At 39.7% G+C, this 13,298-nt stretch overlaps 2 protein-coding genes across 2 annotated transcripts; one reads left to right on the top strand and one right to left on the bottom strand.

Moving 5' to 3' along the window:
- The first annotated feature begins 4,996 nt into the window (after positions 1–4,996).
- Positions 4,997–10,295, top strand: LOC105057106 (cytochrome b5). The gene is made up of 3 exons (XM_010939573.3): positions 4,997–5,254; positions 9,706–9,772; positions 9,937–10,295. The coding sequence occupies exons 1-3, from the start codon at positions 5,168–5,170 to the stop codon at positions 10,182–10,184; spliced, it is 402 nt and encodes a 133-aa protein (XP_010937875.1). The 5' UTR covers positions 4,997–5,167; the 3' UTR covers positions 10,185–10,295.
- On the bottom strand, positions 10,182–13,298 carry LOC105057112 (uncharacterized). The gene is made up of 3 exons (XM_010939584.3): positions 13,150–13,298; positions 12,921–13,009; positions 10,182–10,534 (listed from the first exon to the last, which is right to left on the bottom strand). Exons 1-3 carry the CDS (start codon positions 13,171–13,173, stop codon positions 10,384–10,386), a joined length of 264 nt encoding a protein of 87 aa, XP_010937886.1. The 5' UTR covers positions 13,174–13,298; the 3' UTR covers positions 10,182–10,383.

Below are 13,298 nucleotides of genomic sequence, written 5' to 3'. Positions count from 1 at the left end.
GGCGGGCGGCCCCAGCTAGGCGACCTTCTTCTGCCCGAGCTGCCTCCCTCTTGGCGATCTTCGTCGCCTAGACGTTGGTGACGAGCTGGTGCCCAATCTGCAAGAAAGGTCGGAGAGTCGACATAAGGGCTGAAGAATAAATTAAAGAAGCGGGAAGGAGGAAAAGGATGAGTTAACCTACTTCGAGGAAAGATCCCAGAGAGTCCCAGACCCGCAGCTCGGGATCGGCGAGGACGATCTTCTCGACTACCTCGGGCAGAATGCACCCTTCGACCAGCCTCTTTATTAAGTCCCTGTTCTTGAAGGAATTTTTCCCCAGATCTTCCTCGGAGCCGCCGGCCCCCTCGGCGGCAGCCCTGCGACTGCGACTCCTCCGGGCCAGGGTCTTCTTTCTCCTCCTCCCTTCGGCCTCGGGTGCCCCGTCGGGACGAACATCTGAAATAGGACCCTCAGCCGGGGGGCTCTGTGAAGGGGCTTAGGGGACTTCAGATTCGGCGTCAGAAGGGGCTTCGACGGCGATGGGCATCGGAGTAGGCGCGGCCGAGCTTGTCCCTTCTGTCCTGGCTTTCTTCATCGACCCCGAAGTTGAGGCGTCTTTTCTCTTGTGGGTCTTGAGACCCTGGGCTAACCTCCGAGCCACGCTTGCGTCCATGTCTGCGATAAAAGAAAATCAGCATGGCTCCAAATTAGAGCAAGAAGAAGTGGAAGCAAAAAAAAAAAAAAGAGAGAGGGAGAGATACCGGCAGGGTTAAGGGGGCTTAAGCCGATGTTGAATAAAAGTTGTTCTCTCAGAAGTTCGGGAGGAGGGGGGCTCGATAGGCCTCGAGCTTTTTTGAGGCTTCGAGGTCGTCCCTTTTCAGGCTAGAGGCCCGACAGGCGGATTCCCTCAGAGAACCCCAAGGGGGTAATCCTAGCTCTAAGGTTGGGCATCGGACGTAGAAGAACTTCTCCTTCTAGTTATGGACAGAAGAGGGGGCACCTTTCAACAACCCCTTTCTACCGAACTGGGGGGAGAAGTACCACCAATCCTTTATCGAGGGATGGCGCTTGAAGGTGTAAAAGTTTCTAAACAAAGAAAGAGTCGGACGAACTTCGGCTAAACTACAAAGAGAAAGAAATCCTATTAAGAACCTAAAGGAGTTCGGCACGACGAAAACTAGAGAAATATTCAGAAAACGAAAGAGAGCAACGACAAAGGACGGCAGTGGAAGCCAAAGTCCGGCACGGAAGGCCTTCTGGTACAGACAGAAGCAGTCGGGAGGAGGGGCGCTAGCCCGGTCAGATGGCCCGGGAAGCTCCAGCTCGTACTCCAGAGGAACTCCATACTGAATCCTTATCAGTGAGAGTTCATCCGGAGTCAAGGAGCCGGGGATGGTGTCCGGCGCAAAGGCCAGACAAGGTTCGGTCCTAGCTACAGATTCATCTACGGTACTAGTACTGTGGGGAATCGAGGCTGACAAACTCCTAGAACTGCTAGAAGAGGAGATATCAGAGGACATTTTGGATCAAATGGAAGCCACAAAAATCTTGAAAAATCAGAAAAAATAGCAAACAGGCCCCCGAGAAAGCTAAATAAACAAAATACGAAGAAGAAAGGATGGAAAAATGACAGGAAGTTCCGAAACTAACCTAGATTGACCCCAGGAGTATAGGGAGATGGCGAGGACGATGGAGGTCGACCCGGAGGACGCCTAAGGCCGGAAAGGATGCTAGAGGAAGCCGGAGCTCTCGGAAAAGAGGAGGGGAACCGAGGGATTCTCTCAAGCAAAGTGAAACCCTTGAAGGAGGAGAATATGTTTAAATAGACCCCGGAATCCGACGCAATAATGATTGTGGATCTCTTCTAGCCGGTCTGCATTCGCCGCGTGTCCCACCCACCTTGACAGACTGTTGGAAACGGCAAGCAGCTGACAAAGCCATTATCACGCCGTACCTAGAGCCACGCCCTGGCGGGAATTCCGAAAAGAAGAAATCTTTTCCGAAAAGGCTCCGGTACCAGCGTGCCGGACGTCAAAATATCTGGCAATCGCCGAGTGCGGAAATCGAGGGGAGCAGCTTCAGCCGTGAGAATTTCTCTGTACTTCATTTGAAACCCGAACTCGGAAGTAGGGGGACTGGTGGTGGGTATAAAATATCCCCCGATCGAAGTTTGTAAAGACCGATCCTTCCAGGGCTCTTCCGGCTCTCGACCTTACGTGTGGCGTCTCTCTGAACCCCCTCGACCGTTCGGACTTCTCCGACAATGAACTTCTGCACTCATCCACTGGGCCACCCCAAAGGCCCTCTGGGCCCCACTGTTAGCCGACCTTCTACAGCAACCAACTATTTTCTGAACTTCTTTCGGACTTCGTCTGCATCCGAGCTTCCCCGACAGCGAGATTTCTACAGTAACCAGACTCCATCCAAGTTTCCACGACGGTCGACCGCCTTCCGGATCCCGATTGAGCTCCCACGAGAGCCGAACTTCTACTATGAACGGTCTACTCCGAACTCCTACAGCGGGCTGTCTATCCCAGACATCTACTGTAAGCAAATTCCATTCAAGCCTCTACTGTAAACGAATTCCCTCCGAACTTCTATTACAGGTAGACTTCAGTCGAGCTACTTCTCCGGCAGATGGGTTCCGGACGAGCTCCAGCAGCTGGGTCCTTGCGATAGTCGATTGCCTTCGATGTTTGCCGAGCCTCCCCAGCGCTATCCGAAGTCCATCGCCGGCCGACCTCCTATCAGGCTTCCCATAAAATCGGACTTCTCCGACGGACGATCTTCGGATGAGCTTCCACATCAGATAAATCCCAGACGGACTTCTCTAGCGATCGAACTTCCCCGGACTTCACCAACAGAAAATCTCCGTCCGAGCTCCTACAGCAGGTGACTCCCGCCTGAGATGTCAGCACCCGAAGCGTCCGACAACAGTAGATTCGTCAGCGATCTCGAAACATCTGAGCCTTTCCTAGAACGACGATGTAAAGGGCCATTCTGCTCCATCAGGCATCCCAGCTGAGCTTCAGCCGACGGGTCCAAGCTCTCTAGCAAGCCACAATAAGGGCCACTACCTTGCTCCACTCGCTGCAACGAATTCCACGCGGCTCCACCACTTTCTGACAAGCCACGACAAGAACCGCCACCCTGTTTCACTCTCTGCAATGGATTCCATGCAGCTCCACCACTCCCTGACAAGTCACGACAACAGACACCACTCCACTCTCCGCAACAAGCTTCACGTGGCCCTGAACGACCTCTGACGCCACTACTCTCCGTAACAAACTCCGTACGGCTCTGAACGTACCACTACCAGATGGTTACAGACGTCGTTGTCAGTCAGTTGTGCTCTCCGTTTATAAATAAGGATCCCCAGATATGTTCTTTTTTAAGCTCAAAAACTCTATCTCGAAATTCTGTCAAAATTTTCGCTCGAGCACTCCATTTCTGTTGAAGCAGAGTACTGACTTGAGCGTCGGAGGGTCTTGTCGGAGCACCCCCAACTCCGGTTTAGACTTTCCTTGCAGGTCCCGATGGCGGCCACGGTCTTCTCGACTCCAGCAACTCCGACTTCGACGGAATTTTGCACCAACAATTTCATTTCTCACGGACCTGTAGAAAAATCATAAATGATACTTTAAAGATATCATTAATAAAATATTTTTATGGATATCAAAAAATATTTTTTATGCTATAAAGAGATTTTATTTTCCTTAACAAAAAGCAGTGGACTTGGACTGAACCCATATGGTACCCGATACAAACATGACAAGGATCAAGTAAAATAATGAGATTTGGCGCGTTTGAATCAGACCCCATGTTCAAATGGGACTTGAACTGGGCAATTGCCCTGCCAGGGTATGATTTCCAATAGCTAGAAACCATGCTTTAATAGCCGTGCCCAGCCCCAAAAAATGGCCAAATCTATTGGATGATTCGCGGCTCTGGTGCCCAGTAAACCCAAATCTAATGAGAGATCACGGCCGCGTTGAGTTGGATCGGATATTAAGATTTTTTTTTTAAATATATATTTTTTTAATATTTATTTTGTAATTTATCTATTTTTAAAAAAAAAAATTATAAAAATAATTTTTTTTTGACTCATAACCGATGTGCGACTATTGATGCTTTCTACGTTATTAGAACCACAACAAGTACGTTGAACATACTGTTTTTGTTTGAAGCTGCATATTGAACAGAAATCGCATGTTCAATATGCGGCTTCAGATAAGATGGATAAAAAATTTAAAATTTAAATTTAATTATAAAATTTAAAATTAAAACTGCACGTTGAACACGTGATATCATTTTTTCGAATGAAATCTCATCTTCAAGATACGGTTTTTTTTTTTTTTTTTCCATTCCTATCTCCTTATTATTATTATTTTTTCATATCCAGAGACGTGGATGGGAGCTTCATCCGGACCTTATTATTTATTACTAAACAAAAAATAATATTTTTATTAATTAAATAATAATATTTTTATTAATAAAATAATAATATTTATTATGAATTAAATATTTAAATATTAATAAAATAATAATAATTTATTATTAATCAAATAATAATAAAGAGCCTCCATCTCCTCCTTCAGAAATGAAAAAAAAAGAGTATGAAAAAAAAAAATTTAAAATATAATTTAAATATAATTTTATTCGAAAAAAATAACATGCTGAACATGCGGTTTTAATTTTAAATTTATATTTAAATTTAAATTTTAAAATTTTTATTTATTTTATCTAAAATTATATATTAAACATACGATTTCAAACAAAAATTATACGTTCAGTATGCGATTTCGTCGCGTCTGCATCGTCTTATCTAAACTACAATATTTTGGGTTTGAAACTGCATATTTAGCATGCGGTTTTGCAACGCACGCACCATCCTATCCAAGCTATGGTATTTTGAAAAATAAATTAGGAAGGGAGTAGATTGGAAAATAAGTATTAAAAAAATAATATTAAAAAAAAAAATCCCGGCTCTTAGAGTCCACGGTCTGACTGGGGGCCGGGGCGCAGCCCTAGGCGGTTCCTCGACCTTTTAAGCTCTGGTGGCTGCACCAGACTTTTCTTCCTCCGAGACGAGAAAGGGAGAAACTTCTTGTCATCTCACCTCGTGTTGCTTGGGTTGTTTGGGAGGAGAACTTCTCACGGGTTCGGGAAGAGAGAAGAAATCGAAGCGATGCCGACCATCACGAAGCTTTACTCGATGAAAGAAGCCTCCCAGCACAACACCCAGGAGGATTGCTGGGTCGTCATCGACGGCAAGGTACCCTCTTTCTCTCTCGCTCTCTACCTTATTAGATGCGTAATCCGTTCTTTTTTGGATGAATATGATGTTTTTTTGTTCTTTTTTTTTTGATGAACCCGGGACTGTAACCTTTTCTGCTTGCTATTGATCGCAAAAGGGAGCTTTTTGCATCTTTTTGATATCCGTATGTTACCTTTTCTTGATGGGCAACGGCGTTGGATTTCTTTTTTAGCTGTTGATGTTTTTAATCCAATCAGGGGAGGGCCATGAACTCTTATTGTTGTCAGTTTGCTATCATCTCTCTCGTCCTTTTTGTTCTATTATATATTTGTTTGCTTTGTTCTTGATGAGCTGACGTTAAATTTTAACCATGATCAGATTGCGAGTTTTTTCCTTCTTGTGAGAATTTCAGCTTATATTGAGATTATTGTTTCCTTTGTCCTTTCCCTTGTTTCTTTCTGAAATCAAAAACATGAGGTGAGAGTCGTGTGGATTTGCTTATTTTAATTGTCGTTAGAAAGTTTGAGGTGTACCATGTAATCGGTGTTGTCTGGCTAAGATTGGCGATATTTGAGCAAATGGCTAGATTTTAGGGTAGTGAGAAATCTTAGATTGTGGAATGTGGAAACCACAGCTTACAAGTTTTTAAGGTTCAAAGATGTGATTTTGGATCAATTGATGGATGATTTAAATGGTTAAGATAACAGCTAATTTGCAGGTTAGTGACATCTGACGGGTATGTGGATGTATATTATAGTATAAACAACAGATTTTATTGTGGTATAATATACATGGTGGTGGCATATTCCGGCTCCCAGTCATTGGTCCGGTGATATTGGAGGGCATGGAGGTAATTGTTTAGGGGTTTGCCTGAATGGAGAGCTTTTGTATAAAACAATGAAAGCAAATCGTCAGAATTTGAGTTTTGTTATAGGTTCGCTGACAAGTCTGTAGTGGACAGGGGTGCAAAAATAAAGTGCAGAGAGATGCTCTGTGTATTTGAATGTCTTTGTTCTTTGTTTATTTTACTGAAGTGTATCTTTATCTCAAGGAGAATCCAATGGTAAAAAATTTCTTATTTCTTTCATTTTACAACTGCCATATTGAACTAGTTAATGCAGTTAAGAACCTAGAAAAAGGGGCATCCATTGATTTAACGCTTCTGGTTGTAATGCTTCTTTTTTTTTTTTAGGCTTAATTACTTCTAAAATCTTAAACTTTTTGGGGGTTTTCATTTTTATCCTAAACTTTGATTCATTACAATTAGATCCTTAAATTTTTATAATGTTCGAATTTCTCCCCTTGAGTGCTATTTCCGTCCGACGACTATGACAGAAATGTCATGTGCTATTACATGATACGTAATGAAAACTGATGTAGAATCCTACACGCCTTCTTTCTTGTTTCTTCCTTTTAGCTAGGGTTTCTACTTTCAATTTCATCACTTTCTCTCTATCGCTATCTCTTCTAAAACTCCACCACCTCCTACACCACCATCAGCACCTCCGTCTGTACCATCACTATCTCTAAACCCTTCTCCATAGAGGTCAACCACTACCAAGACTGCTTCCATCACCATTCTTTTTATCAAGTGTTGAAAATTTGAACTTTGAGGTCACAAAAATCTTAGTTGTCTCCTTTTTTTTTTTTTTGTTATTTACATTTGCTTGGGAAATTATGTGATTAATGGAGTTTCTGGGGTTATAATGATTCGAATTATTGGTTCGTTTAATCTTTAGCTAATCTTATAAACTTACAAAGCTAACCTTGAAGAACCCAAATTTCAAAAGAAGCTAAGAAGAAGATGAGAACAACCAATCCTAATCCTCCATGCTTTATTCTTCCATCTTCTTCTTACGTCAGTCATGCTCGAAAAAGATAGAGGAGAAATTATGAAATGGAAAGTAAAAACCATAGCTAGAAGGAAGAAATGGGGAAAAAAAGAAGTTTAGGGTTCTACGTCAGTTAATTCTATGCCACATCAACTTTCACTGTGTCGCATGATAGCACATGATATTTTCGTCATAGTTGTCAGATAGAAATAGCACTCGGAGAGATTGCAACATGATAAAAGTCTGAGGATCTGATTACGAATCAAAGTTCAAGATAAAAATAAAAACCTCCAAAAAATTTAAGATTTTAAAATAATTAAACTTTTTTTTTTAAATTCATTTAAACGGTTTGTTGAGTATTGCAAAAAAAACCAGTTGGAGTCTAGTTCGTCGGATATTTGGGGAACCTACTGTATTTCTCAAAAAAATGCTTTCTCGAATACCTACATTATCCCAATCAGATATTGGTAATGCATTGTGTCTGATATAGTGTTTTGGTAAAAACCGCATGTTTTTTGATTGGCTTTGTAAGACATGCTATGGTAGACTGTTGTCAATGTACTTCATTGGTTCAAAACTTCAACATTAAAATGCTTGATTAGATTAACTTAACACTATTTGAAATTACTGTAGACAATCCTAATAAGGCCTGCTAGTTAGCATGTCTTATGACAAATTCAATGTATCATTAACCAGAGTGAGTAGTGTAGTAAGGCAACAGGGAAACATATTCCAACTAGCTTGGGATTCTTACCTAAGAGGGAAGGAGAACCAAGCATTCTTGGGCTAAAGAAAGAATTAAATTCTTGCAAATGGCTGTAGGTTTAAGCAGCTAAAATGATAGTTTTTGGATAGAGGTTATTCATGGTTATGGATTAGAGATAGGTGAGCAAGAGTCTAGGAAAAATAGCAAAGGTTTACAGTTTAATGTTGTAGTTACATCTGTTAGTCTAATCTCTTTTAAGTTTTTCTTCCCATCTTGTGGAAGGAGTGGTGGGGGCATGCACGCATGCACACACTCGCACGGGAAGGGTCATACCAATTCAAGTATATCCATGATTTTCATGATGAATAGATTGAGGAGCAAGATTGTTGGATGAGTAGCAAATATAAAGAATCTAACCTTTGGAATTGCATCTACTAACCTCCTAAATTATTCCAAATTGGTGATTGACAGAGAGAAAGCTGCTTTGAGAAGGCTAGTTAATTGGGATTCTAAGATGTTAAAAAGAATAATTTTCATGTCATTCTATCATAATTTTTTTTTTTAAATATAAATGATTCTGTCAACACTTGAACTATCTTAGTGACAAAAGGAAGAAAAACTTGGTCTCATTATGAGTTACATACCACTCTTTTATTTCTTCATTCTGTTTCAATATGGAGTGATCTGTCTAAAGCTTGCTTTGCAGAGACTATTTTTATTGCTTCAATATGGAGAAGTATCTATAAGTTGTTTGAGTGAACACCATTAGAATGGATTTTTCCCTCTCCTCGGACAGCAGTGACTCCAACAGTGAATAACTCTGATATGCTTCAAAAGCAAAATAGCTAAAAATGTTTGAAGTTATCATCCAACTTATGGCACACACATGAAGAGGTTTTGGGAATCTTCTTTCTCATTTATTTTTCCCCCAGTCAGGCGGATAACATAGTGCATAATGACTGTTACCAAAGCTTGCATATACCATATAAAGGATAGGGGTAACTTGAATAAGGTAACATCCTTGAAAAATTGTGCAAAGCATGCTCTGTTGCAGTCTTTGGCCTTTTATAGATGATTTTGTAGTTGTTTTTTACCATGCATTTTGGCCTTCAATAGTTGCGAGCAAGCAAAGCTACTAGAAGTTGATGCAAGTTTTGAGAGAACCTAGACACAATGTTCCAGTGTCAAATGAGTAGTTATCCAGATGCGTTGCTATCTTATTGCTAGGGGCCCAAATCCCAAACAAAAACTCTGAAAGCTTCTTTATAAATGAGAATTTTCAGAAGCTTCTTACCCATCTATTTGTTGATTTGATTGTGTCCATCGCTACCTTCAAGTCACTAGAAACCATATTTTTGTAGATAAATCTGGCATACATGGTAGAAAACATTCTGATTAAAATTGTTTCGGCTATAGTAACGATCACCAGATTCATCGGCAAAGGACAGACCATAATGATGTTTATTTAACTATTTTCCAGGAAGTCAATTGCATAGCAGATGATGTATGTAGAGAGAAATCAATATTTGCCACCTTGTTGCGATTTTATAACCCTTGGTTCTCCTCTTTGATCAGTAAAATTTACTACTTTGGAAGAAGGGTTCCTTTTTTTTTGGGGGGGGGTGGTTTTTGTTGGGGGGTGGGGGGGGGGGTTGTGGTTGCAGGGTGGGGGGTGTTCTTCTTCTTCTTCTTCCTCCTCCTCCTTTAGTATATAGGTTGCACAGACTTGCATAATTTATCTGTACCTTCATTGCAAAAAGAGAACATCACATTAACAAAAAAAAAAAAGAAAAAAAAATAAAAATCAAGTATCAAGGATGAGAGCTGGATAAGAAACCTATCTTTTTCTTTTCCACAATCTCTATTATGAAAATTCACAAAGGCAGTTCGTTATCCAAGCTTTGTATTTATATCTTTGTGGTTTACGGCAGGTATACGACGTGACAAAGTATTTGGACGACCACCCTGGAGGAGATGATGTTCTCCTATCAGCAGCTGGTATTCTGATCTCTTCTGAATGTCAAGTTTTCTTTAATATAAAATTAGATGAAATTATATCCAAGTCTCCCCATTATTGCTGTTGGTAGCATGGCATACATACAACTTCAAATTAAATTAATGCCTTATTGCCAAATCTTATGCTCTTCAACTTTGTTTTAAAGGGAAGAACTCAACTGAAGAGTTCGAAGATGCAGGCCACAGCAAAAGTGCTAGAGAGCTCATGCAAGATTATTGTATTGGAGAATTAGATCCAACACCTGCTATCCCAGAGCTCGAAATCGTTAGGAAGGACCAACCTTCCAACCTCATTACCAAGCTTTCAAGCAAGACATTGCAGTATTGGGCTGTCCCAGCAACCATCATTGGGATCTCAGTAGTGACTGCCATTTTGTACTCACGCAAGAAGTAACACGGTCAAAAAAATTACCACCTTATCTTATTCAACTTCTGAAATTCAAACACACCATTCCTTTATTCTAAAATGGATGCATCATCCTAATACAAACTCTGAATTGAGAGAGATTCTGTCTTCAAAGTTCATGCATCATTCTTGATAAAACATGAGTATTCATACCGATATATAACAGACATTGCATTGGTGAATTGCTTTATTTGTCACTGTCGGTGGATAAGCCATCGAAAGATGGCAGGACTGAAGGACGGAGCCGGTAGAGGAACTTGCGGAAGCTGTGTTGGCTGTACATTTCCCCCTCCTCTGCATTGTCAAGGATTGCAGTCGATCGGCGAGTCTTGTTGATTCTGCAAGGGGAAGGTCGTTCTTGTTAAGTTGTACTCTTTTATACACAGGATCATCTACATAATTATCAAGTCCACCATCTACTTAGCATGCGAAACATCACAGTTTAACTTTTTCTGAACTGCTATTCTCTGATTTGAATTGATGATCTTTCCATTTCTTAGAGATCCCTTGGGCTCTGAAATTTGATTTGGAGCAGCAGGCCTTTGAGACCACATTGGAAATTATCTTCAGGTGAAGAAAGGGAATGATAAAATTGCTGTGTATTTTACTGGGTTAAAGTGGAACAAATAGGATAAAGGGATCTCTATTCTATTTTAAGTCTGAAGTGAACACAACTTATAAGAAAAGGGAGGAGGTGCTGCTGCCAGCTTCATGCCTGGTTCAAACCCAGTAACAATCTCATGTCGATAGAGATGCCAACTAGCCAAGTGTGGTCGATGCTTTTGTAGAAAGCTAGTGACCTTTTTTTCTATTTGTTTGTTGCAATATTAGCATATTTTTTATTTACTTATTTTTTCTATCAACTAAATTTTTCTAGTTTTGACCAGCAATAGTGATATAGCCAAAATCTTATCGAGTTCCTAACAAGGTTTTAAATTTGGCGGCATGATATGTAAAGTATGGGCATTAAATTTTGTCCATACAAAATATCACTTGATATGATGTAAATATTGGCTGAATTTTCTTTGGTTTTATTTTGCAATCTAATTGTGGTTTTTTGATAACAAGAAATTTAAATTAACGTATGTCACTGCAGTGTTCAAGCCTGGTTAAACCTAGAACCGTTTTTACATAGATAGACATGCCAACGAGCTAAGCTAAGTTTTGTTGGTGCTCTTGCATGAAACTAGTCACTATTTTTGTTTGTCACAGTATTAGAACAATTTTTTTAGTTATTTATTTTATTTTCAAAAAGTGTTTCAACTCTCCTCCTAGAACCTTCCTCCAATCCCATGGACAATTATGTATTGTTTCTTGCATCCAACCAGCCAGCCTACTGATTTTTGATTATTTTGGGTTGATGCGACAAAAATCTGATCGAGATCTTAACTCGGTTTTCATCTCACAAACATAGCATAGAAAAAATTAGCAACAAATTTTGTCCATTCTAAATGTCACCTGATATGATGTAACTATATCGGCTGAATTTTCTTTGATCTTATTTTGCAATCTAATTATGGGTTTAAATTATAGAAATTTAAATTGACATGTGACACTGCCAGGTTGACACCTATTTAAAACCCAAGGCCACTCTTATATGGATAAAGATGCCAACTAGCTGAGCTAAGCTTGGTCTGTGCTTTTCTATATGGCTGCTCAATCTAATTATAGGTTTTCAATAACCAGAAATTTAAATTAATGTATGCCACTGCCAGTTCATGCCTACTTCGAACCCAAGTTCACTTTTTTTTTTAAATGAATAAAGAAGTTACCTAGCTAGGTTAACTTTGGTCACTTTTCTATGAAGCTAGTCACGGTTTTTTTTTTTTTTTTTTTTTTTTTTTTTTTTTTATCAAAATGTGAGCATGATTTTTTTATTTATTTATTTGATTTATGAAAATGTTTCCACTCCTCTCTTCAAAGCTTCCTCCAACCGCATAGCTAATCATCTATTTTCTCACATCCAACCAGCCAAAATATGGATTTTTCAGTTTTGTCAAGCAATAGTGATGCAACAAAAATCTAATTATTTTTAATTTGATTTTTTTCATCTCACATACATAGTCTATCAATATATAATTATGTCCATCTCAAATATACCATCTGAATTTTCTTTGTCTAGTTTTCTCATCTAATTACAGATTTTTCACAATAAAAAAAAATTAAATTGATGATGTAGATATTTCTAGCCATCATGTTGGCAAGACATCTAGATATCTCGATTTTTGTCAAAAATTTCTTTGTCTAGATTGTGATGCATGTATCATAATACATCAAGGTGTCAATCATCCACCATCTTGATTTTAAGATTTTTGATAAGTTGATTTTTTTTTTTTCCGAGTAATACTAAGGAATTGAATGGAACCTTTTGAAGGGCAAGCACTTGGGTATAAGGTGCCAACAAACTATGCTAGCAGTTATTGACCTCAACCTTTTTACCTGTCAGTTAGATTGAAAAGCTGAAGCTTTTTAATCTAATGATTGGTAAGAGACGATTTTCTTACTTTTTAATTAAAAATTTCATGTCCTCCCTTAAAGAACCAAGAAAACTATATTAAAAAAAAAAAAACCTCAGCTTTGAGTTCACGTACGAATAAAACTAAGCACATAAACAAACACCCAAAAACACACCCAAAAAAAAAAAAAAAAAAAATCCATGAACTGATACAGCAAGGAACTTCCATCACGTAAACATCCTTTATAGAAGAAGAGACGGCATCTCACCTGACATCAGGATTCAAGATCATGTTCCTTGTCAGCTGGAACACGCACATCCCTGTCACCAAGGTCATGGCTGCCATCAGCGGGTACACCTGATAGACGCCATGCACAAAGATCACACCACCATCTCAAATGATCATAAAACTCTCTCTATATGCATACACATGGACATCTCTTTCTCAATTGCAACAAAACAAAAAAGATTAGAAGAGCCGAGACAAGGAAGGCTAACCTCTGGTTTCACCCAACGACCCATTTGGATATGAGATGACTAAGAACTCTTCCAAGGACGTTAAGATGGATGCCTGAATTTTTATGAAGGAAAAGAAGGATCCCTATACCCAATCTTTCTAGAGAATTGCCCTCTCGTGGATGGACGTA

The sequence above is a fragment of the Elaeis guineensis genome, chromosome 2 (assembly GCF_000442705.2).
Source record: "Elaeis guineensis isolate ETL-2024a chromosome 2, EG11, whole genome shotgun sequence".
Classification (NCBI taxonomy): Eukaryota; Viridiplantae; Streptophyta; class Magnoliopsida; order Arecales; family Arecaceae; genus Elaeis; species Elaeis guineensis.
This window is presented reverse-complemented; position numbering and strand designations above follow the sequence as displayed.

Excerpts from the sequence above, each read along its gene's own strand:
- LOC105057112 (XM_010939584.3), bottom strand. The coding sequence starts at position 13,173 with ATGGGTCGTTGGGTGAAACCAGAG. Across the intron at positions 13,010-13,149 it reads GTCGTTGGGTGAAACCAGAG|GTGTACCCGCTGATGGCAGC; the intron begins GTTAGCCTTCCT and ends GGCGTCTATCAG. Across the intron at positions 10,535-12,920 it reads ATCTTGAATCCTGATGTCAG|AATCAACAAGACTCGCCGAT; the intron begins GTGAGATGCCGT and ends TTCCCCTTGCAG.
- LOC105057106 (XM_010939573.3), top strand. The coding sequence starts at position 5,168 with ATGCCGACCATCACGAAGCTTTACTCGATGAAAGAAGCCTCCCAGCAC. Across the intron at positions 5,255-9,705 it reads GGGTCGTCATCGACGGCAAG|GTATACGACGTGACAAAGTA; the intron begins GTACCCTCTTTC and ends GGTTTACGGCAG. Across the intron at positions 9,773-9,936 it reads TGTTCTCCTATCAGCAGCTG|GGAAGAACTCAACTGAAGAG; the intron begins GTATTCTGATCT and ends TTTGTTTTAAAG.